We start from the raw sequence: 26,582 nt of genomic DNA, 5'->3' as shown, positions 1-26,582 counted from the left end.
TGAAACACATGCATCCACTTACAGCTGACCTTACTTTCCCCACGCATTCTGTCTTCTGAAGCAATAAACTCATAACCACCAACAACTACCTACAGCTGTTCTTATTAAATGGCCAAAAATAGGGGTGGGCATTACATGGTTTCAAAATATGACTGAGGTGAATCTTTAGCTAGCACACCTTCCAACTAAGGAAGCAAAGGACAGAAAGCCATTTTCATTTCTGTTGCCCAATATTGTGAATGCCCTTGATTCCCAGTCATAATGGCACAGATCTAATGTTGCTAATGAAATTCACTGGTATGTTCTGTCTATGGGCAAATCTGTTTGCCCTTTTACAGTCAGCTCAATAGTTCAAGGAAAGCAGAGAAGCTTTTCAGCTTCTATAAAGGAATCTATAAAGCTGTTTCCTGTTGTTTTGTAAGAGCAATGTTACCAACTTCTGCTTCTAAAATGGGATTCTTACACTCTGCTCAATTATTCCTAGCTCAGCTAGATATAATAAGTTCTTAATGGTCACAAGCTAAGATCAAACAAGACTTGCTTTATTGTATCAGAAAGAGTCAGTTCTGAAAACAAAGAAAGGCATAAATTTTCTGGGTCAGACTTCTGCTTCTGAGTGGATGGCTGAGAGAAGCTCTGAAGCTTGAAAGGCAAAATCTAAACATGAATTACTTTGCCCATTCAAGGTGATGGTCAACACTGTGTTTTTCCTCAGTTCTCTTTGTAGACAAAAACAAAGGCTACAATAAACAGCTGGGATACACTTTGTCCTTTCAAGCAGAGCACAAATCATCAATACTTTGCTTCATGCCAGACAAAGCCATGTCATGGCACAAGCAATACTACAGAGTACCACCAACAGAAACAAAGCTTATGATTTTCAGCCTCTATGGACAAATGCAGAAATAAGATGTGCCATACAAGTTGACTAAAAAGACAGCCCTCACCATACACCACACTCCTGCCAGACAACTCTGATACAGAACTCTGACTGCTTTGCAGAACAGGGGAGGGAAACAGCAAGCTCTCCCTCTAATTGCCTAAACACGAAGCTCAGAATCAAATCAATCTTCTTTCATCTCTTAAATTAATCTTCTTGTACACAAAGGTGCAAATAAGCATCTCTCTTTTCACAGTCTTCCCTGAGAAACTGCTGGGGAAGGCAGAACTGCTGTCCTGGGAGATATCTGCCACAAGAAGCCCAGCTGATCAGAAATTCTGGTCTCTTCTCACACCTCTAGACTTACCTGCTACAATGTCTCAGGAGACAGGTGCAAATCTCTACCCAGCAAAGCATAAGAAGAACAATAGGAAAATAAATCCAACTCTAAGGCAGAGGACTCACGGGAATTGAGACCGATTAAGTTAAGATCTTGTTCCATTAGAAATAAGGAGAGCTGTGTTTGTTTGGGATTTGAATGACCTGCCTAATTACATTTTAATTTGTTCCTTCTCCCTTAAACTTGAGGGATATTTGACACCCATAAGGTTTAGGAAAATAAAGCAAAACTGTGAATGACAGTGCTCTTATTGGCAATAGCAGACATGAATAAATTTCTTGTGCCAATCTGGAAAGCCCACTGCAAAACAGGACTTTTGGATGTTTTTAGAAACTGAAGTGTTATTGAAAGCTGCAGTGGATGTGGAAGCAGCTATCAGTTTTATCAAGACCGGTGTCATGTCTCTTCCAGACCTGCATTAATGATTCCTTATTTTCCATGATGCTGGATCATCTAAAACACAATGGCAAGGTAAAAGCCTACAAGACTCACTCTGCACACATTTTGCAAGAGGGATGGAAAAAAAATAAAGTGGAATTTTCTTTCAAAAAAAGTATTGACATGGACATTTAAAGATTAAAAAGCCTAAGAAAGACCCATGTTAAGAGGAAAGTACCTACTGATTTGCAGAGGAATTAAAGTTGTAGGGCACCAAACACACTATACTGTATTCTGTGCAGGTCTGAAGAAGTCATGAGCTACAGAATTGTAACTGAGCTAAAGGGGATTAGGAGTCCTGTCAGAGCAGTGGTGCAAAGTTGGAGGAAAGCATCTTGATGGATGAAGTAAGTTTGGGCACAGAATAGCATGTAACTGGTTTTCTTGCACAGTTCAAGTCACTTTTAACAGAAAGGCAGACTTGTCAAAGGACTCAACCACCTAGGACATGCAATACTTGGGAGGTACAAGGCAGAACGGCCACCAGATGGAGATCTGGGAAAGGGTATGAGGCTGACCCCACCGACAAGTTCTGCAGGTGGTGAAAGCCTAAGGTGTATCAGGTAAAGCAGACAGGTCACTCCTCAGAGGTGAGACTTCATAGCCAAAGTCTATGCTCAGAAGTGCTGAAGAGGCCAGGGACTGAAAATTACCTCTGCACTGACATCATTTGAAGCAAATGTAATTCCAGTCCCCTGGATCCAAATCCTGAAAACTGGGGCTTATTCACCGTCAGGTGGTGCAAATCAGCACTGTGACACCTATAGTCAGAGTTATCCTTCTGATGACAACTCTATTTCATAATTTAACAGTTGGATGTCATCTCCAGGTCTAGCAGATGTGCTCCAGAATATAAACAAGCTATTCACAGGCATTAAAACATTTAGCTATTTGCAGGGAAACATTAAAACCAGCTCCTTTGGAACTGGTTCCAGAGTGAGATTTGGTTTTTATCAAAAGCCTTACAAATTCTGATGACATCCCTTTGATCACTGAAGCCAGGAACACCAAACTGCACATACTCAGGCACTGCATACCGTGGCAGGGCCTCGGGTGTATGAGACATTTTCCAAATGTATTCTGTTCCTGACATTGGAGTGGTGGGGAGAAAACAGCAAAACTTATTGAAAACACCAAGGGCTCTCTTTTAGTATTAGTTCAGTAGACAGCTGCCATTCTTGTAGTGTCAGTGGATCCAGCTCCAGCAACTTCAGTTTCTACTTTCAACTCCACAGTGCCCCTCTACAGCTTTATCTAGTAAAGAATATCCTAAAGAAGGCTGACAGGTGGCTCAAACACATTCTAGCAGAGAATCAGAAGTCATTACTATGTTTCAGAAGTAGAAGCTCAACCTAACAAAAATCCTGTTTCAATAATAATTCCAAACATACTACATTAAAAAACCCTACATACAACTCATGACCGTGCTCCATTTTACAACTGGGAACCCCAAGCAGAAATTCTAATAAACAGATTTATCTTTTAACATACTGCAGTGAGGACGAAAGCAAGCTAACAGCAAGATTTGATAGAAATAATAAGGATAGTTCCCAAGCTACTCTAATGCACTGGTTCCTAAGACCTGCTGGCTTAATTCATCTCATCTTGCATGCAGTCCATGCCTCCTGCTTTCTTATCTATCCTTCAGCCACTGCTCTAAAGTGAAAAATTGATCCTAATGTGACACTCATTTCAGCGTCACAGAGAAGAAACACACAAGAAAAACTAATACTGAACAGTACAAAGCTTGTTACCTCTGTTCCAGCTCTAGGATAGGTTTGTATACCTGAATGTCCATACACCGACCCTCCAGCACCACAAACTAATCAGCTGAATAACAAGTGCCATTTCTGACAAACTTGGCACAGTGAAAGAAAGCAAAGTTACTTCCAGTTGCACATTCCAGTCAAAAGATGACAAAGTACATTGTGGCTGGATTCAAGACAAGATGGTTATGAAGTTCCAATTAAATTGTATTTGATTTAAGGGACAAGAGATTTGCAAGAAACATTGGTTTTGCCTTAAATAGCACTTCCCTTTATTTTCAGCTTTTTTTTTTTTTGATTAAAAGTGCCTCTAGTCTGCCCTAAAATTCATCCAACAAAAAGAAAATAGCGTAGCCACTATGTGTAAGTAGTACAACAGCTTTAAATCTTTGGGAATCATTGCAGTGTTATATATGGATATTTCAGTATATAATTGCAACTGAATTGAAATATTTAAACAATGAGAGATACAAACAGGAAGGAATTGGTTTACAAAAATTGTCTTTCTTACAGTGATGTTCTGCAAATGCGTCAGTCTATTTTTAGAAAGATCAGCTTACGTATCCACAAATTGCAATATAAATCAAGCTAACTAGCTGAAGTTGCCAAAATACACTTCCATATCATACAGCCTGCATTTATTGCATTTATTCAAGGTCAGCAGAGTTGTAATGAGTTGGCTGGCAAAGGTTCAGCTAATTTATCTGAGGAGGAGTTTTGGCCTTTTTTCTTGGGAGTTTTCCCTGAGAAAACCTCTTGCCTTTTTGATCACAAATTAGGCATAGAAAATGTGAAGCAAATGCATATCAATTTAGTAACATATGCTTGAGCTCATAGTGAAGAGAAGCATGCAACCTATGTGCAAAGACAAAATGCTCCTTCAACAGCAGAGTTGTAGGTGGCAGTCTGAGAAGGAAAATATGAGAATTTCATCTTGATCTAAAGTACAGGGAACCAAAGCAGAACATCAGATTAGAATTCTTAGTCGGAAAGCAAAAGCTAACTTCTAGTCTCTTATTCTCCAGAGGCACATATGTCTACATTAGACAAAGTTTACTTGACTGCTTAACCACAAGTGCTGTTGCAGACAAGCTTACCTTATCCAGCAACACATTCTGCCACAAACGGAAGATACTGAGGTAGCTTCTGTCTCTTGCACTGAATGATGTGAAGAAAAACTGCAGAAAAATACAAGGTAAAACATAAGCTCACATGTAGCTATTCTCAGGAATCCCAGAATGCTTCCTTGTATCTTGAATATTCCAAGGTCATCAGTAACAGTTTGTCTCATTTCACATTCAACAAACCTGGGGTTGTATTCTTCAGGTTCCACAGTTTGCAACACTTTCAGTGAGTATTTTCCCCAATGTCCACACAGTATATGAAGACACTTGTTGTTCTGGCTATGTGACTACATAAAGGAAGAGCTCCTGTTCAACTTGAACACACTTAAATTTTTCCCTTAAGAGCCTGAATAAATCAGAAACACATATGCCTATATGCCTGTTTCTAACAGGCCACAGCTATTTCCATTCTTCTGCCACATAAGCCTTTTACTAACATTTTCACACAAGATTATGTGAAATTAAAATAATTAAAATAGGAGATAAAATGATGTGCATCATTTCACATATTAAAATCTTTCCCATTGGAAAGCTGGGGTTTTTTTAGCAAAGATGTCTATCTTCCTTGTCAATGAAAGTTAATACTGGATGAATTGAGAGGGAACAGTCAAATATGATGAATCACAGTTGCTTCCCAAAGAACAGCTCCAGGTTCACCGTGGAAAGCTCTGTTCTTTGACAAGAATTATTATTTTCAAGGCATTTATAGAAGAACTAATCACAAAGTGTATTCCACATAAGACTCTGCATCATGCTTTTCAGTTTTTCAAATACACAGTCAAAAAACTTGATTTCCCAGCACATGTTCTGGGGTAAATTTCTCTATTACCTGAAACCCATGACATCCCAGTCCTTTTGTTTTCAAGGAGTACTTGAAATCCAGTGACTTTGATATTTTCTAGTATGAAGAATGCACATTCTGAATTCATGCTTTGAAATAGTTTTCCTTTGAATAGGTGAGACAAACTCTTACTCTCTGGTTACTGTATCAACACCACTAAGGGATTCTGCAGTCAATGCACAGGGACCAAACCTAAGTCTGCCTTCTAATCCCACTGACATTTAAACATGTGACAGGGAAGTTACTTATGCAAATATGGACTAGAACAAGTGCTCTGTTCAGGACACTATCATTTATCAAGAATGTATTTAAAAACAGATTTTCACCTTCTCTCCTTTTGTTGCTATTTGTATGGCATTTGGAATGAGACGAGCAGTCTTCTCCTTTGTCATGAAAGTGATATCCTTCAAAGCAATAGAAATCTAAGCAGAAACACATTTAATAACACATATTAAAAATAATTTATGACTAAAAAGTTAGAATTTACAGAACATGCAAGAACTTTAACCCCAGACCCTGAGATACAATTCAGATGAGATCATAAAGGCAATTACTGTCTCCACTTGCTGCTTTAACAGCAAGCATTTCAAAGTAGAAGCTGAGGTGACTTAAGAGTCATCTCCTCTTCTTTCACATTAGTACTAGGGAAGTAACTGGTTCTTTCTGTTTTTCTTCCACTCTTCCATCCACAATCCCAGCCAAACACAAATCACAGATGTGAAAGTCAATCCCAACCAGAATGCTGGGATTTATGTATTATCAGAATACATAAAGCAAGACATAGATGAGAGAGATCAGATAACAGACTGTGTTATCTCACAGAAGTTTATGATATAGTCCAATTTCAAAAATATTATTTGCAGTCTAGTCACTGCAAGAAATTCTTCCTGCCTAAGCATGTTTGACTTGTATATTAGTAGTTGAAATATTTCTGTTTAGAAGAACATGGTCTGACTCACTGCAAGAAACCATTTCCTTCCAGCCTACCCCCTCTTCTCTTGAATATAAGGCTGTGTTGCCATTCAGCTTAGAGAAAGGAGGAACATACAGCTCTAACTTGTTTTTTCCTGTGTGAGCAGGAAGTTCTCTACTTACTCCCTCTCTCTTTGCAACAACATAGCCTGCTATGAGGTCCCAAACTTGGCTCTACCACTGTAGCTGATGAGCTCAGATTGCCTAAAGGTATTGCTGAAGATATCACCCTGTTAGACAGGCAGAAACAGGTTACCAGGATGTATGCCGTTTTGGATTTAAAAAAACCAAACCAAATCAGTCTTTGAACAGTTTATATATTTAAGGGTATCATTCCAAGAGGTTTATTTTGAATTAATTTCACATCTAAAATAAGAAATAGTCAATCATCAAATCCATCTGATGAAAGTAAGCTTGGTTTTCAGTTAAGTATTTCTACACCCCTCACAGTCTTAAATACACAAGCTATTTGTTGTTTGTCCTGTGTATTTCAGAGCACTCAAATGTGAGATACTGACTTAAGTTATGAGCAGTCTCATAGTTCACAGAACATTTTGACATGTCCATCCTCTGTTTGCTAGGTTATCTTCCTTTTCTTATTCACTGCTTCATGCAAGTTCTGTAGCAGATGCAACAACTGTTTGAATTAATAAATTTGAACTCCTTAACCTAATCTGACAGAAATAAAGGGCCAACATATCACAAATACCTACCTTTGCTTGTACTGTTCAAAAGCCACAGACCACAATATGAGAACTTGCAGAAGTCACTTATCAATTCCCTTCAGCTACTCTTAGATGCTGATGTAAGGCTAAGTCAAGTACGGTTCAATGCTGCAGAGTTCTTGAACAGGGCAACACCACATACCATGTCATGCCCCAGGACTTACAGTAGGATGTTATGTGCTACATTCCTTTATAGGACAACTTTGCATGGTAAGAAAAGGCAAATAGTCATCCAGAAATGTAAAAAGCCAGCTTTAGCATAATTCCTAAACTTCTTATGCTGAATGACAGACTGAACAGGCTTACTTCAGCATTCAGGTGCCTCCACTGTTACTCTTATTTTACATAATGGATTTGAATTTCCACTCAGGGATACAGGCTCTTTTTTCACAGCCCAGAGTTACTAGTATGAGATTGACAGGATGAGATCTGAGAGACTCTCATCCTATATCCTGATAGGATAGGACAAGAAAAAGGTGGGATTCAAGTGAGGTAAGAGATCTTACTGTGGTCTCCCATCGGAAAATGTTGCTGTGGAAGCAGAGCCAGTTTTCAGAGAGATACAGGCGTCCTTGCAGCAGGATATCCTTCTGGAGTGCACAGGCGTAATCTGTGTACAGAGAGCAACAGCAAGTTATTCACCCACTGACTGCAGCACAGCTGACCCAAACCTGTTAACTAAAATGAGATGGTGTATTACAATATAATAAAAAGGCATTTCTTTCACTTTTTAAAAGTCTACAAAGGCAGACTTGTACTGGCTTGCACCCAGACCATTGTTCTGGGAATGGCCCAAAGCCAGAGCTGATGGTACATCCATGTAAGGACAGAATTCTATCTATCAACCTCTGTGCACAATCTTAGGTTTTCAGAGAAGAGGTGTCAGGCAAGACCAGGAGTACATGGGAGAAGTATTCATTAGCCAAACTTCAAAGCATCTAAACAACAGAATACACAAACATTTCATAGTACAACAGATTAATTATACTGTCAACTCCTATGTAACAGTAGTTCATATGTTGGAGCAAGATAATTTTCTACTAAACAGATCCTATCACTGGCTAAAACTATCTACAGAGTGAGACACTAACAGGCAGATTGAAGCTATCCAGTTCTTGAGGTGGGGGGTATTTCCTGAAGTTGACTATCATTTTTATGATTCTGTCTCTGACTGAAACACCTCTATTGAGAAACAGATTTCATCTACAATGTAATTATCCATTATTATATACCTGCTAATTAAGAACAAGAGCAGAGGATTTAGCTGCATTTCTTAAAAGTCTCAGAGTTTTCGCAGTTTCAGAGCCTGAAGATTCAAACAAAAGGAATTTTCAGAAGTACTGCTGCTAGATAATTAAGATGGATCTCTTTTGGGAGCTCCAACCTAAAGAAGGCTACCTAACATATAGAAAATATGCAGAACGTATGTACTAATTCAATATATATTAATGATTTTACCCTTAGAAGTATCTAATAGCTTTATATCTAGTATTGTCTGAGCCAGAATTTTGATCTTGTGTACTACAAGAACATCATAAACACAGTTCTTGTTCAAATATCAAGAAGTTCAGGAGTCCCCAGCATCCTAACTTCAAGCTAAATCTGCATTTACAGAAGCTTTTATTATGATTTTTTAAATTCCCTAGTGTTTTCCTCCTCAAATGATCAATTGAAAATACATTTCTTGTAACAAGAATGAGGTATGTAGACAAGCCATTGGAGATGTAACTACAAGTAGAACTATAGAAGCTTAAATCTAAAGAACTAAGTACAGGTTTGAGAACAGTCAGATACCAAAATGCTGACAGAGAAAGGCAACAGGAGTTTGAAGGACTTAAGGAAAGCATGACTAAGAAACTTCCATCTGACTTCTGTGTTTTTTAGGAGAGGGATTTAGACCTATAAAGGTCATCATTGGGCAACTGATGAGCAATCTCACTCTGACCTACCTACACAAAAGAGAATATCAAAATTAACAGAAGAGATTAGCATTTCTCCTTTTAAGTTTTCAGAACCCGTAATTTAATATGCTGCTTGAAAACAACATTTTCAGGCAAATTATAATAGCACTCTTTTAAGCTCCCATTTAGACAGTCTAAGTAATTCCTTTCATTTTAAGAAAATAGTATTTTATATAATCTTTATATACAGTGCTCATTACAGTGGAATAGTTGCTGATTTTTAACAGCTGATTTAAAAACAGAAGCAGTAACAATTCTTTTAATGAACAGCAACAAGCAATTGCTTCTTGGAGCACTGTAAAGCTTGTACCAAGTTTCTCTACACCAAGCAAAGGAAGAGCTCCTTGCTTGGAGAATGCAAAAAGTCCTTTCAAGGAAACACTGCTTTTTATGGAGTAAAAAAAAATTTATATGACGGTAGTGGCTTTGTTTCTGATGATGATGATTGAGATTAACCCATTACTAAATCTTTCTCTAAATCCTATGCAGTCTCTTTGAAACTGTGCTTCAGAGTTTGCTCCATGGCTTTCTGCATCAATCCAGCATAAGGCGAAACATCAAAACAATGCTTTGAAGTAATATCCTTTCCTTCTGTTTTACATCCCTACTGAAATATTTTAAAAATGCATAAGGCATTTCAGAGGATAACTGCCTCCTGAGGCTGGAAAAAGACACAGGGATTTAACTGCTTCAGAGCTGTTGCTTGCACACTGCAAGCATACACTAAACAGCCTCTCAATATTAATTTCCTTAAAAGTTGCATAAAAAGAGAGATGAACTTTCAACAGTCACAATGCCACGTTTGTATGAAAATATACAGTGTGTTTGTTACATAAATAAAACACAGGCAGGTGATAAAGGAGGGAAGATGCATCACTATGCAAAGGAGGTAGGATTACATGCTTGCCTTCTTTGGATTCTGCACTGGAAAGAAACAGAGCTGGAAAAGGAATATTTCAGTGCGGAGAAAAGTTATGCATCATAGTTTGATATTCTCTGACATGTGCTTCTTTCCTCTGCCATTTATCTGAAAAATAGTCTTTTAAATTACAACCACCCACGTGTCACTCAGTCCCAGGAGCCACATTAATCAAGGTGCCTTGGGCAAGGGTCTTAGTTCCAGGGAGCAAGGGGAAAGATTTTGCTAAGGATGATCTACCTAGTTAACAGGGTCTGCAGAAACAACATGATTTTCCCCCCACCCTCCCCCCAGAAGGCAGGCAATAGAGGAGAGGAGTATGGACCTGGCTCTCCTTGAAGCTATCTCATGCTAGTTCAAAGACAGGAGAATAGGGAGTTATCACCTGTAGTTAGAATTTGCCATATAAAAAACCCAAAAATGCTTTGACATGACTGCAATCTGAAGTCACCAAACAGAAGACAAGGACTTTTGCTGTGATTACTTCTTACCTACTATGAGTCTCTCAGAGTCTGGCAGATGAGAAAACTGTCTCTTGAATTCCTCACTCCTATATTTGTAAGTGGAACTTGAGAGCTGCAACAAAGAACAGTAAAAGGTTATGCAAACAGATTTATTTTCAGCCATCAACTGTCTTCATACTGAATGTGTAATTTTATCTTGAAGAACAAATGAACTTCAGAAGAGCAATAAAGAATAGGTGGTATCTAAATGTGATCATCACTGTAACTTTATGCTTACTTACATAAGAGTATTTATTTGGCATGGACTAAACTATTCCCTGTATCAAGCCAGATGCAAGTCACAAGGCATTACAGTGTTATGATAGCAACCTACTCCACACCCCTAAGGGGATGAGAGCCCTTCTGGGACTAAATATTCTAGAACAGACTAAGTGAAAAGGCAGCAAGGCCACAACACAGAGGTGACAAAAAAAAAAAAAATCAAGCCCTCATGGAGGCCAATAGAACACAAGGACACAGAGAACATCAATGTCTGCTTGGAGTACCACTTCAGGAATACTACAATGCACTGGATTTTTCAACAGTTGCTGTAACTAGACCTGTAGGAATAAAGTTAATAGTTTCATCCAGTAAGAATGAATAGCAGCATCACCATTACTTCTTGATTTTCTATCATGTTCTGTTGGAATCCTGGATGCTGAGAATTTTAAACTTTCTGTGCTAATAGGCACAGACCCACAAGAGAACACTGCATTTGACCTGAGGTCATGGAACAGTTTTTTGAAATTGATTAATAGCACTGGGATTACAGTGTAGTTGGTTAGAAGTGTGTAATATCACAGGGTGGAAAACTTAAGAGTTTGGGATTTTAGAATATAGAAATGAATATGAAGCAAGATGGAGGTTTTAGGGCAGAGGCAGGTTGTTCTTCACATTCTTCCTTCTTCATGGGTTTGGGTGATGTTTTGTGATTGGACAGAAAATCCTCATTGGAGACTTTGGGGGATCAGTTACTGGGTTAAAAGGGAAAATAATCTAGGTGTCCTTTTTTAATTGGGTAATTTAGTTTTAGTTCAGCCTTAAAAGACCTTGAAACTGTACATCTGGGGCCATTTTGTGCCATGCTAATGAAAAGCTGCTGAACTCATGGTTGTGAGACTGTAACATAGATAAGAAATAATAAACACCTGAGTCTGAACATGGAATGCCATCTCAAGTGCCTTCAATCCCAACCTCGAGAAATTGATAATGTTCTACAGTTCACCCCATTTTAAAGAAATCACTGTACATGATTTTCTTAAGATTTATATTGGGCAGTAAACTCACAGTAAAGAGGACTACCTCGATGGACTTTTAACTCCTTATTCCTATAAACAAATGTGCCTATTCCTACTCAAATGAAGAGCTTCAGCACATTCTCCAGAAAATAAAAGTCCTACTTTCTCATTTTCAGTTGTGAGAGGATCATATTGTTTTTCTTAATAGATATTGGACACTTATTTTAGAAGCAGCCTTAATTAAATGCTGTATAAGGCCATGACTCAACTGGACTAAAGCTATTACAGGAAGAAATCACTTTTAAGTGTTCCTAGAACCAGGTATTAATATACTACAAAAGCCTCTTTCACTTTTTTTTTTAACCTTTCCAAAGATCTTAAGCACATTGATGCTGTTCTCTACTTGAGCATCTCTAGTACTCCAAAACTTGACATTCACCATTAAACCCATCTCCACCATAAGTTTAGTTGCTATTTATATTTATGGTGGGGGAAGAAGGAAGAAAGGAGGCAAAGAACCACTTTTGACTGTATGACCTTGCAGCATGCTTACTCTTGACACACTCCTGCAGCATGTTAGTTGGCCACTACCCTTTCACTATGTTTATGCTTGTCCAAAAATCCAAGGACAAAACCAAATTTATCTTCAGCTTTATGGCCTTTTAATAAACTAGAGCAAATACAGTGCTCCCACCTCCTCAAGATTTCCACATTTTGCTCTTTTCACTGAGGACATTCCTGCTTCTTGCAGTTCAAAAGTTCCCCGAACACCACTCGACACTTACATCCTACAATGGTCTGGCATCTTATACTTGATAACTGAGCTCTTAGGCCTCAAGAACACAAGTGCAACCTCAAAGTTAAGTGTTTAAGTGCATGTAGCACATGAGAGAGCAAAGTTGCCCTGACACAGATCAGCTTTCAAAAAATAAGTCAATTTACCTTCTACTACCTTGAATAAAAGAAAGTCTGTATGTTTAACTTCTGTTTGAGTACATATTTGCTGTCCACTGATATTCTGAGCATTGTAATGCAAAAAGGCAGCAAGGGATGGAGACAGAAAATACATCCACCCCTCCCCTTCTGAGAAAAGTAAACATGAAAGGTTTGGGTGTAGCTGAAGAGGAACATGTTAGACATGTCTCCTCTAAACTGTAATGCCCCCAGTTATATTTCAGTTATTTCTGTGATTATAAAAACATTATTGGAAAGCATGTAATCTGCTGAAGTAGGTGGGCTATGCAACATCCAGTCCTGAAAGGTTGGCTTGCAACATCCAGTCCTGAAATGCACACTTTTAATTGATCACCCAAAAAAGGCATCCAATATCTGCACTTCTTTGAAAAAACTGAGTTCTTTGCAATTACTCTGGAAAGAGACATAGGGAAAAAGGAAAAATTAACTCACACCTGTCAAGTTTCCACCTGTAGTTCCAGAGTCCTATGGTTTACACACAATCCTACCTCAGCTGACTGAAATCTGGGCTTGTGTTGCCAATGCCAGCATACAGGGAATAAAATAATTGGTCTGCCATGAGAGGAAAATGAAAGTCACCATTTGTGAAATCATGATTTAGGAAGCAATGCTTGGAGAAATGTAGTTTCTCCAACATGACGTATACAAGAGTTAAGAGCTACGCTTAAGTTCAGCATTTTTGTGGTTATAAGACAAAAGGAATCAAAGAAAATAGGAGCATCACAGGGTCACAGACACATTTATATCAGTGCTTGAATCAGCCAACCCAACAGCTCCAACAATCCAGACTCAGGACACTGAGTTTTACTTAGAACTGAAATTTTTCTAGAGCATAAAACCTGCTACAGCTTGTCTTAGAAACCCTTGCTAGCATTTAGAAGTGTTGTCATGAGTGACTGGACTATAAGAAATCCTTATTAATTGTAGATTTCTACTGAGCTCTTAGGACACTTATGCAGAATCTGCTCTGAATCCTTATCTAAGCAGCAGAAAAATGTGAGCAGACAAAATTTTGAAACTTATCTTTTCCCTACTTTGCATGAAAATTAGCTCATTTAAATATGCACTTTCACCTACTTTTTACCACCAAGGTTGCTTGGTGATTGAGAAGAGATCCCTCAACAGACTTGGGAAACAAGAGGGGGAATTTTAACACTATTGGCAATTTCAACTTCCTTAAAGTGAAGAAAACAAGACATTTCTATGAATACAGCACCACTCCTAATCACTACTATAATGTCCAACACATGGCAGCATTTGAAGCAGGTTGCCACCTCTGAGTTACAAAACCTAGCACCAAATATTAAAAGAGGAAAGGCATAAAACAGGTTGTAGCAGGGCACTCATAAGATGAAAACAGCAACTTGCTTTTAATACATACAAATTTCTAAGTTTAATTACAAGTCATCAGGCAAACACTTGGCCTGAGGATAATCTTAAGCATTTATGGTTATGCTATATTTAATCACCAATGAAATTATTAAGTGCAGCCAACAACTTCTTAGCATTTTTCATCTGAAGCCACAAAATATACCAGAAACCTGTAAAATAGCATAAACAGGAAACCATTTTCAGTGACAACCAGAAAGTTCTACAGAAGACAGTTATGTAAGAACCAGATATTGGAGACACATAACCAAGTTATTCTCATACCTTGTTTGGAAATGGACCAGTTCAACTATATAAAGTCATGTTCCAGAAAAAATATGTAAACTTAAATAGAACTAAGCTAAGTTATTTATAGGATAGAAGCCTGTTAAAAAACAGCTTCCCTTCACATTTACATCTTCAAAGTGTAGCCACTGCAAACAATTTGAGCCATTTAGCAAACTGCTGAGAAAAATTAAGCAACAACTTCTCCCAGGAGTACAGCAAAATCCTAATCATTAGGAAATTATTTGATTGTAGATATCACTAAGCATGCAAATAAGCAATCAACTTCAGCAGAATGGTGTGCAAATTTTTTTAACAATCACTAATGACAGCAATAATTCTGCATTTGTTTTGTCAGTGCTTTCCCTTTGTTTTGAGACACCACAAAACCCAGGTAACCTGACAATTTGCATTCTATAGTTGTGACATGCAGCTATGAATACAACAGCTGAGATCACAGGTAAGTTGACCTCACCAGTAGGGTAATAACTCTCATATCACCTGATTTCAAGAAATGTGTCCCACTGAGCTTCAGTCTCTGTATCAGTTATCACCACAGGCTCGGGGTCCCAGAATCAAACAAGCCTATGAGCAAGCTGCCCAAGCTACCATTTCTTTTATGCTCAGTAGCCTCACTTAACGATCAAAATATGGCCCATAGAACTTACAGCTTTGTTCCTCTGTCTAACAAGTAAATCCAGGCCACTAACTCCAAACCCAACTTAAAAGATCACCTGACTATTCCCCAAAGATCTGTACTTTCTCATGAAGCTCCTAGACACGGTTAAAAACAAATTTGGAGGTATTAGTAAGATTAGGATAAAAGTACATTTTAACCTTACATTAGCATATTAAAACAAACGTTAAGTATTCTGGCAAAAGCTGTTGCATTTCTATTGAATAACAATTTCTTCCCCATTCAAATTCATATAAAACCCTTTTTAGCATCAGGAGAAAGAAAAAGAACACAGACTCCAGAAGAACAACACCCAGTCAGAGAGAAGTCTAGATTTTAAACAAGACTCCTCTATACTGCAAATATTCTTTAAACTTATCTGATACAGTAGGGAAAAATATCAACCCAAAACCTACCAACAAACCGCTAAACAAAACATACCAAGATCCCACTTTCAGTGAGATTAAAGCCTCACTAGGGGAGATGAGAACCAAGTTAACAACCCTGGACAAAAGCCTCATTTAACAGTGTAAGGCAGACAAACTTGAGACTTCATATCCTCCAAGACAGATTCAGGCAGACTCCCTTACTAACACAGAACACTTCCCATGGCACACTGAGATGATCTCTCACCTGTAAAATGTGCCAGGTCTGACAAGCCTTTCCATCACAGAAATCTCAATCCCACTGCAGCCATTTGTTCAGTCCACAAAAGTTCATTAATCATCCAATCTAATCTATAATACACAAGCCACAACTCTCCAGCTTTAAAACTAGAGCTGCAATGACCAAATCTCTCTTTGGAAAAGAATAAAATATATAGTTTACCTTTTTAAATTAAAAGACACTCTGGATGGAGAAATCCAGAGTACCTATGGATAGTTCTTCTGCTAGTATATTTAGTTAACTTTCTGACTGAATTAAATTTGGATTGTAAGCAAGTTACTCCATATCTCCTTCTGAGGTAGGGATTAGGCTTCTCAAGCCTATCAGCAAAAAGATTGCTCTTTTTCACTTATTCTTGTGGCTTTTCTGAATTCTCTCTTTTTCAGTGTCCTTCTTGAAAGATAGATATAGCATTGCAGGAGTTACCACAAACAGATAAATCTGAATCACAGATTGCTTTTAGGAACAGAATCACAGTGAAAGCTCACATCCACATGACTAACCAGTCTGCCTTATCTTTTTGCAGTTACAGGGCAGAGTTTCCCACTTCTCCTGTCAGCAAGCACTAGGCTGTATGTTGGAAGTGTCAGACTCGTTCAGTTTACCTTAACACACGTAAACAGTCCAGATCCACTCTGTTACAGTAATCTATTTTCACTAGCCACTTCTTGACAAAAATCACAAAAAAAATTGTTTAGGAACAATTTTCAATCATTGATTACTCAAAAGCTTTACTAGCAGTGACTTTTGTTCTTTTCTCTCTTGAAGGACAAAAGCATTTAACTTACACAGGGAAAGAACCTCTCACAGGACCTGAAGACATGACATTACTTAGGCTACTGCGCACAGTATACTGTCCACTTTGGTTCACTTTTGTTGATTTTTGGAGGGGTGTTGTGTGTGTTTGGCAGTTTTTGGTTTGTTTGGGGGTTTTTTTTGGGTTGTTTTTTTTTTTTTTTGTTGGTTTTTTTTTTTAATGAGGAGATATTTGATTACATCTGCTTATCCACACAGCAGTATTTAATTGATAGGTCATGAGAGGCATGTCAACCAATTTAAAAAAAGACAAAAAGAAACCAAGCAACTGTTGCCAGGGTTTGCTCATCCATTGTATTCCTTAGGAGCCTGCTTTCCAAAAGCTCCCATGCTCTCAAGGAAATGTGAACAAGCTCCTAGTCACAGTGGGAGGGGGAAATGTTTAGGAAGCTACAGCTATTTTCCTTACATTCATTACATTACATTTTTTTCCTTCACCCTTTCCTGTGGAGAGGGGAGTCTCATAAGCACTGGCAGACACAGGGCTGTGCTCTAAGGCCATTATATCCCCACTCCTGTGGGGGATATAATGAGAAAGAGAAAAGAGAATGAAACTCTAACATTTCTTAGTGACTGAGCAGAAAACGACAGCATTCTCCTTCAGTGGCATCCAGAAGAACTTTGGTGAAAGTATGTCTTTGTTATGTTGGAAATACAGTATGTATAATTTAAATAAAGGGATATTAAAATACAGGTCACTGGCAAATACTCCAGCTACTGTATCTTCCAAGGGTTAGTTTGGTTGGGGGTGAGGAAGATTGGGGTGAATAGGGGAGTGAGGGGTGTTTTTTTAAGCCTACAAAACCCAAAAACAAGGTTAAAGACAGAGTCCCTAGTTCTCCCAAAATGAGTGTTACTATTAACTAATTCTCACATATGCACAGGCAGGCACACTGGAAATGTCAGACAGATTATGATTTACCACTAACACCAGGAGCTTCCAAAAATCCATGTAGAAAGAAACTCCTCAGAACTATTTCATTATGGAGAGCTGCTGAAATATTGGACATCCACTTAGAAAACATGTGACACCCAGTGTCAAGAAAGTGACTGAATGAAAGGAAGACTGAAAGGAAGAATTAAAGGAACTTCTGAAAGGAGGATTATTTCCACTTATTTTGAAGACTGGGTACTGCACATCAAAGCACTCTGTCCCACAGGAGTAGCCCAGCTCTCACCAAGTGGGATAGAAATCAGTCTCACCAAGCCAGCAGTGACCTGGCACATGGTGAAAGCCTGTTTTCCTGAAAAGCAGTTCTGATCAACTACTGACCAGGGAGACCTGACCACAAGCATTTCCCCATGAGGAAGATGAACTAGGCTGAGTTCTGCTGACAGAATATGAACATGACAGAAAATGAACTTGACTGAATACTGCTCACAGAAGGCCTGGTCATTTCCCACACCTCACCAGTCACAGTGTCCTTCCAAGAGCAGGAATGAAGGTCTCATGCTTGAGCTTCACCTATATAAGTATGAATATCAAAACATGGTGGAGCATGGCTTGAAAAACAGTCTAGAAAATCTACAACCGAAGTTGTTATAATTATGATTTTGACAGACAAGAAAATTTAACATCCTATGAAATACTATGCTGCTAACATCAGGTTATATAATTATAACAAAGGTAACATTTTTGTGAAGAATTTTAAAATCTGGCATCCTTCCCAAGAAGAAAATTAGAGTTGAAAATATAAAAGATATTTCTTCAGAGAACTTTGAGTTGCATAACCAGTTAGAGATTACATTTTTAATGTTCTTAAAAAAAAAAAAACAAAAAAAAAAACCCAAAAAAACAAAAAAAAAAAAAAAAAAAAAAAAAAAAAAAAAAAAAAAAAAAAAAAAAAAAAACCTCCAACAAACCAATACAGTAGAACAGACCTGGAAGAATTTTGTAACAGAGTATATCAGTTTAGAACATGTGAGGAACTATCACAAAGGTCTCCTTCAAGGTCACACCAGAATTAGCTCATTTTCACATTTCACTGAAATAGGGCTCAGCTGAAGGTGCTTGGGAAGTAAACTGATAACCTTCTTATAAATTATAAGAAGGTCTCTTGCCATTACTAGTACTACATATTTTTTCCTGAAAAAACAAGAGCCTGGATTGAGAATAACCTCTGCTTATTCTGAAGCAATGGTTTTGTAGTATTCAGTACTTTTTTTCTATAAGCAAGTGTTTTAAAGGATTTTAACAGTGGAGCCAATGTACTTTCATAACAACTCTGATTTGGAGATAAAAATCTCAAGCTTGCCACATACAGTGCAGAGCAAAGCATATGCTCCATTTCAGACTAAAACTGACTGAGGCATGAAGCTAATGTAAAGTCAGAAGACACACACCCCCTACACATACCTCCTCTAGCTGCCTGCAGCCTGTTCCAAACCATAGAAATCCCTGGCCAAAGCCTCTACCGCCTCCCCCTCGCTCACCCACTTGCTCAGAGCTGGTGCTGGCCACCCTCCAGCACTGCTAGCTAGCGTTCTGCCAGTTCCTGCTTGCATGCCAGCTTGGAAAACAGGCTGAAACACCCTAGCCTTGCAGAACAGGCACACAAATGCTGCAGCAACTGGGCAAACAGAACTTATGCAGGGGTGACATTTAAGAACTGCCCAGCTCCAATCAAAAACCACCATCACCAAAACTGATTTTGGGAAGCAGACTGCAGTAGCATAAATCACTTCAAGTTCACAGAAGTCCCAAAGGCAATGGCAGAGGAAAGTGCTATCACCAGGGAAACACCAGCTTGGAAAGAAGCACTTGGTGCCTAGCACCCCTCCTCTCTGCATCGCTGAAGGCTACAATCCATGAACCAGCCTGAAGATTACATCTGCACCTGGCAGCTCAGCATAGAGACAAATCTACTCTCACACAAAACTCAGCCACTGTCCCCGTTTTAAGTCAAGGCCTTACTGAGACACCTTCTCAGGCTGAGCTCCAGAGCAAGAGCTCAGGATATCAGGGCATGCTTCATGTACACCCAAATTCCCCAGAACATGTACATTGCCATCCACACAGAGCTCAGCTCTTTATAGACACTTTGAGGCAAAGGATACAGGGTTCTGCATGCCCAACAGATCTCTGCCTGCTCTGAGAGGGGAACAGGCTCCATGCACCTATTCTGCTTTCTTTATGCTGGCTCTCCCTTTCCACCTGCCTTACCTGTCTGCTACATTTCCACAACTAACTACATGGAGTCAGCAGCGAAGAGAGAGCCTCTCCCAGCACAGCCCTGCAGAGGAAACTAACAGAAAAATGCACGTCAAGGCATTTTAATCACTCGGATTTCAATCTGAAAGTCTGAAAGCAGAAGATAATAGAACAAAAAGAGGCCGTATTTACAGTCAATTTGCAGCCCTGGCTGCTGGCTGGGGTAAGTACCTGTCTCTGTGCAGCACCTAGCTGGGTGGTGGCTTAGGAGGACCTGCAGTTCTGCTGTCAAGATCAGCTACATATGTAAATAGCAGGAACTGGTTTCACCAGAAAAACAAGGTAACTCTTCTGCTTTCCCAACGCAAAGACAGGATACACCAGGGGGAATCTTCCTGTTTTGAAAGAGTAGCAAAATATTGGGAAGTATATCCATACAGAAAAATATTCACTGGCCATTTATTTCCATCAGAAAGCCAGTGAGAGGATTCAAAGTGATCTCAGAAAGGCCTTACCAGAGTCTGGGTGCCAGTGTGACTCAGGTCTCAAAAATAGCATTAGCATAGACTGTTTTAAGTGCATTTCCTGTTTATAAGATAACACCATCTGCAGCTGACTGAACACCTGAGTGTGGACATTTGCAATTAGCAATGAGGCTGATTATTTCAGTTTCAAATATAATTATTTATATAACTACCACCAAGCACCTCTGAGTTTGGATGAAACAAACACTGAGATTTTAAAGATGAAAATTAAGTTAAAAGTTCAAGAGCTCTGGACAGTTCCATGGACAAACAGCTTCCTCTGTTCTGAATTAGAAATTAAGCTGCTTTTACCTTTTAAGAGCCAAGATGTCCCAATCTCAGATTTATTCAGCATCCTCATCAATACCTCCCTAGCTGGCAGTAACATCTTTGAACCTGGTAGTAAAACTATTCCTATAATGCCCCAACCAGAAACCACATGTCATGTTGCCTGCCCAGAACACTCGCACAAACCAAGTTCACAAGGCTCTTAATCGCCAAACTCCTTCTCATTTTAGGGGAAACTTGTGGATCTGTATCTACTTTCTTGACTTCATAAATGCAGCAATCAAGCATTCTTTTTGTTCCATTTTAGTAATTTTGTCTACTCCATGAAGATTTAGCAAAAAGGAAAAGGGGAAATCAAAATATAAAAAAGTCCTGTGATACACCAACTTCTAAAACAAACAATACAAATAAACCAAGTGTGTTTGGATGAACTCTGCACTATCTTAACACTTAAGTGTACTTGAAGTGAGTTTGTCATCCTCTAGCACAAAGTTACCCTTTAGCTCAAGTCAATCTGTCTACTCCCCAGGCTAATTTTGAGTCCTGTAACTATGTTGTCCAGGTTTCAACAGCCATAAGTGTACTAAGTATTATGATGCAATGGCAATTGAAAGCTCAATCAAGATTATTTCCTTTTGGATAACAAAATACATTCCTTTCTGAACAGCAGTTTCATCTGACTCAGATTTGTTTTTATAGCACGTGTATGAAATAAGTAGCCAATGTTAATATGGTTAAGAACATCTGTTTTTTCACCTGATCTTTCACTGCAAGCTGCCCAAGTAACACAAAAAAAATTAAAATTGCCTGTCTTTAGACTTATTTGATCCATTTAACAGACATGGGGAAAATCCAGATGTTTTCAGGGTGAGGAAGAATGCCTTATACAATATCGAAACTACAAGACATAACTTCTCATCTTTCTTACCTGCAACAAAGTCCCAACAAGATTATTTGATGCCAAAGTAGCCAAATATAGAAGCAAATGAACAGCACCCTTCAGCTGGACATTTCCCTCCTTACCCTGCCAGTAAAATCTGTCTCTCTGATCTATATTTAAGTTTAGTAACAGTGCCCAAACAAGTATCAGAAAACAACATCTTGAAGGAAACAATCACCATGGTAGTAATTCCCCTTGGTGCCATTTAGTTTTCAGCAACTCATACAAGGATACATAAATACTTCCAATCAGGACTGCAGCGAAAACCTGAAGGACCATATTAAATCACTACATAGATAATAATGCAGGAGTGAATGTGGCCAATTACATCTAAATGTGGCCAATTACATAAACTGCTTTGCTATAAATGACTCTGGTCATCTCATTAAACATGCCAGTAGCCCTACTGCACTTGAAATTCCATGGAAAGTGGCACTCACCAAGCAATTGCCCCAAAACTTCTCCTGGCTGCTGCTAATGACTTTATATACCACAAAACAATCATATATTGCACAGTTTTATCTACCTGTCTTCTTTCCTCTCCTTATGTGCAAGTGGCTTACCCACAGCAGGCCTGAAAAAGGCAGTGCTACACCACTACCTGTTTGCAGAAATACAAGCTGTAAACAAACAACAAAGGCAAGAAAAAAAATTTTTAAATCTTATTCCCATCTCCTAGAGCTGACTTCTAAAGCTGTCATTCTGCAACTTAGGGACTTCCCTTTCATTGAACGGATATCACTATTCCAACTCCATGCAGATTTCCTGAACCATGTTGCATTTCTAATGTTTTTTCTCCCAGTGACGAGAAAAAAAAAGTAAATCACACAAATCTGAAGTATTTTCTTTCTGACCTTTTATACTTAATATTCAGGTTCTAGACTAACTTACATGTGTATAGTAATAATTAATGTTATATAGAACTACCTAATGCTGCAGCTGGCAAAAGCTTGTTTTGACAGGGTACCACTGTCAGTCTTTGTTCAGAACTGGTTGAAATTTTATGTCAACCAGATCTACCTCAGTGCTCAGTCTGGAGCTGCATCAACAGCACTAAAGACATTCCCCGCATGAAAAGAAGGGAGAAAAACCCCTTTAGCCTAATCACCCATGTTCATGGGTTGGTTAGAACTGCAGTTTGTTTTCCAATCAGGTTAAAACATTGCTGCTGTATAATCAGGGCTATCACAGGGCTGAAAACTGTACCTGTTTCTGGAGATTCCAGGCAGGTAAACAAACCACATGTCAGTCCTACAACTACAGCAAAAGCTATTTGTACTAAAGGCTAGGGCATTAAAAAAAAAAATCTAACCAAATAAACAAAAGCCCAATCAATAAAACACCAAAATGCTTCATTAATGTGCTTAAAGGCCTTTATTCTCTTTGTAGACCTATAGCAATTAATTTAACCAATTCTCATCCTCCACAGCAGACTGCTTCATACCAGCAAATAAAAAGAAGGATAGAAATCCTCCTCCAGTGTCAAGAAAATTGATGTATCTCCTCCACATCCCAAATATTTGGAGGCACAGATTAGAAGAAGCAACATGCCAAGTATACAACGTGAGCGAGAGGTACTGTCACACGGCCTTAAATATCAGCCCCCAAAACAATCACCACTTCAACCAGTCCAGTAAGCCATTCCAAGAGTTGTATGAGTCTTCAGAGAAAGGTGGAAGGAGGATTCGAATAACTATAGATACAAGAAATATCTCATTTAACCCTACCAGTCCTGGGTAGTGCTTCAATTTGTATCTGTGCTTCAATAAGTTATCTTCCAAACTGTGATACATATCTGCAGCCTTCCTTGTGCAGGTTTGAGTCATATATGTTTACTGTATTCTTGCCATACATATTGTCACACACTCCCAGACTAGATCTTTCTTGTAGAAAACAGATCCATGCATGTAAAAATTCAAAATACCTTCTCGGTCTTGTGCAACCTCAGTTGCTTTTATATTATGAAAAGTAAAAGGCTTATTTTCACTGTATCAATTATTTGCTTCTATTTTCAAACTCTGTCACACTGACCAACTCTTAAACTGGCATTACACTCCAATCAATTACCTTTTTAAGCCTTTTTTATTATCTTCTTTCCAACATCTCCATGACATCTCATATTTTCAAATTCTTAAAGAAGCCTCCCAGATACAAGCAATTTTCTGAGATGCTCATTTGATTTCCACTCATCCCACCTACCTTTTCATTTCAAGGGAAAGACTTACTTTTTTGGGTTTTTTTCCCATGGGCATTCTTCTTACTGTAGACATACATGACCTTTGTTTGACTGTTCATTAATACAAATTAGAGTTCCCAGACAAACACCCTCACTTTTGGTGCAAGGATCCTTTTCATTAACTTCCTCATTCACCTTTACCTTCTTCACTATGGTAGGAAAATACTTAAGGCTTTCACAGGTTCCTTCTTCCAAGGATATTAAACAACCATATTTCAGTATGAAAGGCATAAAAAAGGATAAAAAGGTGAATTCAGAATCCTGAGATAGGGCTTCCAGATATAAGAATTTCCAATCATCTTTGACTTTCATTACCTATTTGCAGTTGCCAAAAGTAGGACAATTTAATCAACTGGAGATAAAAGCGTCACAGTTTCCAGTGGAGAGAGAAAGCCCCGAGATTAAGTTTGTAAACAATCTATTTTTCTTCTTCCAGTGAGTTTATAGAAGTTCAGCTTTGTCCACCTCCAGGTGGGGGGAAAAGAAAAACCCAAAAACAAAAACCAGAAAATATCCCATGACACACCACCAACTTTAAAAATAGCAGTCAGTAATACTATCAGTTTAAGAATTCCTTAGAGTAACAGAAAACTAATTATTTCTCAAAATTATTCAATAAAGATACCCGAGGTATTATTTTTTTTTTATATAAGAAAAATTCCACATAGTAGGATACTCTTCTTCCCGCCCTGATAATTTTTCAGCTAGCCTTCCTTCTCCCCACTCACCATAGCCAGGAGAGAGATTGTGTCCCAGAGGCTGCCAACCCTAGCCTGCTGCTAATTACATGTGCTCACAGCACCTACTGAGCATTCATGATACCTGGCCTGACTTCCAGAGGCATGGCACAGCTGCCTACTCCCACTCAATCCATGAAAAATTGAAGTCAAACCAGTCAGGCTCTAAGATCCACCTTTGGTTTCTATCATCAGCAAAACAAGAGTACATCACCCTTAGAAGAAATGAACTCTTGGAGTAAACATAAGTTGCTGGCAACATGCAGCTTCTCCAAGCAAATAAACCTGGCAACAAAGCTGATCCCTGGATGCTGCCACAGGCTAGTCCCGCTGTTGTAGCAATTCCTCCATTCTACTGACTCAAGAGTGGGAACGAGCATAACAGGTCCCCACCTGCCACAGGACACTAAGATCACCTTTGTCAAATGTCAGTGACACATGCTTCACACACTGCAACAGGCTGCCTTCCCTGCTGTCACCTACACATTTACTATGACTCAGAATTTAGGGAGTCTTAACCATTTGTTTTTAATAGTCAGCAGCTGATCATCAACCATGCAAGTTATTGAAACATTTTCTGTCAAGAGCAAGGAGAGATGCCAATGACATAACATTTTAAACAGAATAAATTAATTTTCACCTCGAATTTGTGACTTCCTGGTTCTTGCTGCTTTACAACTCAGTTGCCTTGAGGGTGAGAAAATAAGCACCATGGCTTGCTGCAACCAGACTGGTACAGGCTTTTAAAACTAATCAGTGACAGACGGTAAGGCTACAACATTTCCAGCCACAGCATTATCTTACAAGAGGGAAGTATTTGCACAATTACTTTGTTTTAACTGCAAGGTCATGTTTGCAGAACCAGATAAACACCACCATCAAACACATACTAAGGTCTTGGAGTATAAATCAGACAGAAGATAATCATTTAATCATTCTGAAAAACACGTCACGCAGCAGCTGCCACAGCACTTAAGGATCCCACTCCCCTGAAGTTACGGGCACACATTACTACAGGAAGCAGAGAGTGGAACTGTGAGGACACACAATGTCCTGCACTGTGCAGGCTCAAAGCTCTGTTCAAAGAAACTTCAAGCCTTCAGCACATGTCTCAAACCTAAGAATGCAAAGCAAATAGCACAGCTACATTCTCCATATAGAATACTCTAAAATTTATTTTCAATCACCAGGCCTATCAAGGAAACACTGAGTTGTTAACTGCAGGTCCAACAACCCAACACCAAGATCTGAACAGGTTTATTCCTCACACAAAATACCACCTGCAGCAGTGGCCGTACGCAAACCATCAAGCATTAGTTTACACAATCTAATTTGCCACCTAGCAAGAGCACAGCTGGCAGTTGCAATGTCTGCACAGCCTGACTTCCTATCGACTCAAGTACAGACACACAGCTGGGCACACGCAGGACAGACCTGGATCATCCTTGTCCCCGTAGGGGTAGTGAAGAAAATACTGACCACCACAAGAACTCACTCTAGCAACACATGTCTATGACCTGCTGGGATTTTATTAGTCCTGTCCCATTTCCACGGGCTCCAGATTACTACTGCATTTTTAAGAGTACACATGCATTTGGAGGGGATTTATCCTATGGCCTGAGAACCAAAAGCAGATGTCCTGACCATTCGGACATCTGCTTGTGAAGAGAAGTGATGAAAAGATACAAGCTAGATTTATAAACAAGGAGTTGGAAAATCTGATCCCCTACTTCTCCTCACAGCTCTGCATGGACTCCTTCTAGCCTTCACTAGTTACTCAATCTTTCACCTGCTAAGCACAATGAACACTGTGACAACCTCATCAGGAGAAGGACACAGTGGACCAGATGATGTTCTTTGAGCTGAAGCACACGGATGTACAGAGGACACCTGATATAGAACCTGAGTCAGATTCCCTTCCTCACAGCTCTGGCACTCTGTCTCCCACAAGACCAGCTGTTACCCTGCCTGTGGCTCCATGCACATGTGGTCTCCTTCTCTATCAAACAATAACAATCCATGCACAAAATTAACAGCAAAACATACACTCCAAGTCTACACACACATATTCACCTTCTCTCAAGGCATTTTAAAAAAATCTACCAAAAGAAAAGTACTGAAATAAGTACTTATTATTGCACAGTCTGCCTTCA

The 26,582-nt window shown here is 39.0% G+C and overlaps 1 protein-coding gene across 4 annotated transcripts in view; it reads right to left on the bottom strand.

The window, feature by feature from the left end:
- The window catches only part of GRAMD1C (GRAM domain containing 1C), a 52,118-nt gene that overhangs the window by 23,500 nt on the left and 2,036 nt on the right, over nucleotides 1–26,582 (bottom strand). For all 4 annotated transcript variants that reach the window (XM_068181081.1, XM_068181082.1, XM_068181084.1 and 1 more), the window contains exons 3-6: nucleotides 10,518–10,602; nucleotides 7,653–7,756; nucleotides 5,776–5,871; nucleotides 4,582–4,662 (exon numbers count right to left, since the gene is read on the bottom strand). In XM_068181081.1, the coding sequence (XP_068037182.1) occupies nucleotides 4,582–4,662; nucleotides 5,776–5,871; nucleotides 7,653–7,756; nucleotides 10,518–10,602 (366 nt within the window). The remainder of the gene's footprint in view (nucleotides 1–4,581; nucleotides 4,663–5,775; nucleotides 5,872–7,652; nucleotides 7,757–10,517; nucleotides 10,603–26,582) is intronic.

The sequence above is a fragment of the Anomalospiza imberbis genome, chromosome 2 (genome assembly GCF_031753505.1).
Source record: "Anomalospiza imberbis isolate Cuckoo-Finch-1a 21T00152 chromosome 2, ASM3175350v1, whole genome shotgun sequence".
NCBI classification, from domain to species: Eukaryota; Metazoa; Chordata; class Aves; order Passeriformes; family Viduidae; genus Anomalospiza; species Anomalospiza imberbis.
Note: the sequence above shows the minus strand (reverse complement) of the source record. Positions and strands in the feature narration are given on the sequence as shown.